Here is a 1,219-nt window from a genome sequence, read left to right on the forward strand (position 1 = left end):
ACCCACCCACCCCAGGATTTTATTCTGTTTGCATCCAAAAAAAAATCCCTGCTGTGGTTCAGGTTTGCCCGGCAGCCTGGACCAGTTTTGTTGGTGCCCTTTGTTTCATTTAACCCAGACAGTTGCAAATAAGGAAAAAAACCAGCGAGCCCTTGATGCCGAGCTGCATAAAAATTGAACCACCGCATCCCATCCAGGATGGGACCTGTCCTAGGCTAGGGGAAAAGGACAACTAGATGTAGATGCATCGTGCTATTCCCTAGCGCCTTCACCGAAATCTCCATCAACCAGAACTAAGTCCCCTCTCTCTCCGGCAAGAAGCTGCATCTCTCTCCTGCGAGGATCTCCGCGGATGCTGGAGTAACAGGCTCAAACCCGAACACGTGAACGGCATATCCTAGCGGCGAGGTAGCCAGCTTCTCCAGGACCGGAGACCAGCTACCAGATGTCCAGCCTTGCTGCTGAGAGCCATTTCCTATTCAGCTCGCGTTACAGCCCCGGCATGGCAGGATCAGACCCCAAGCCCCCGGGGATCCTACCATCCCTGCCAAAGCCAGAGGGTCTGGCTTCCTCTCCTCGCCACCCGGGCTTGCATAGCTTGAAATCTCTACTTCCACCAGCAGAATAAGTGTCCTTTTACTTACACACACACACAGACACCCCCGCCTCTCCTCTCTCTCTGTCTAACCACCAAGCAAGCAGCACAGTGAGTGCCTGGGGTTTTCCCGAGCCGGCTGCTGATGCTGGAAGCAGCAAACGTGCGCCCCACGAGCATCACCACCCACGAGGGTGCCAAGGGGCCTCAAGGAGCTCAGCCCCTCCATCCCCCCCTCCCCTTTCCCAAAAGCAGCAGAGAAAAACCTCCCACCAGCTGCTGGTTGGGACGGGCTCCTCCCCGCCCCCCAAAACTGAGGGGAGCACCCCCGTCCTCCCGGGGAGGCCCCGCGCCACGTGCAGCGCCGAGCGCCCGGCTCACCTCGGCGGGGCGGCGCGGGCCGGTGGTCGCTGGGCAGCCAAATCTTCTGGATCCGGCTCTGCGTCAGCTCCATGGGCATGGTGTGCGGCGGGGAGGGGGGCTGCACCAAGCGGGGCACGTTTAGACACTGGGCAGCGGCTGCTCCGGAGTGGCTCCGACTCGCGCCCGGGGCTCGCCGGCAGGGCAATGCGGCGCCGCGGCCCCGGCTCGCCTCTATGTAGCAGCCGGCGGCCCGCCCAGCCC

General features: G+C 61.4%; 1 protein-coding gene across 5 annotated transcripts in view; it reads right to left on the bottom strand.

The window, feature by feature from the left end:
- PFKFB3 (6-phosphofructo-2-kinase/fructose-2,6-biphosphatase 3) overlaps positions 1–1,219 on the bottom strand; it is a 141,284-nt gene that overhangs the window by 31,878 nt on the left and 108,187 nt on the right. For 3 of the 5 annotated variants that reach the window (XM_019509611.1, XM_019509609.1, XM_019509607.1), the window contains exon 1: positions 977–1,176. The exons of 1 other annotated variant lie outside the window; for it this stretch is intronic. In XM_019509611.1, the coding sequence (XP_019365156.1) occupies positions 977–1,055 (79 nt within the window). In that variant the 5' untranslated portion in view covers positions 1,056–1,176. Of the gene's footprint in view, positions 1–976; positions 1,177–1,219 lie in introns of those variants that run through there. One more of the 5 variants, XM_019509608.1, reaches the window with a different exon arrangement.

Source organism: Gavialis gangeticus, unplaced genomic scaffold, assembly GCF_001723915.1.
Source record: "Gavialis gangeticus isolate Ggan-Ray unplaced genomic scaffold, GavGan_comp1, whole genome shotgun sequence".
Classification (NCBI taxonomy): Eukaryota; Metazoa; Chordata; order Crocodylia; family Gavialidae; genus Gavialis; species Gavialis gangeticus.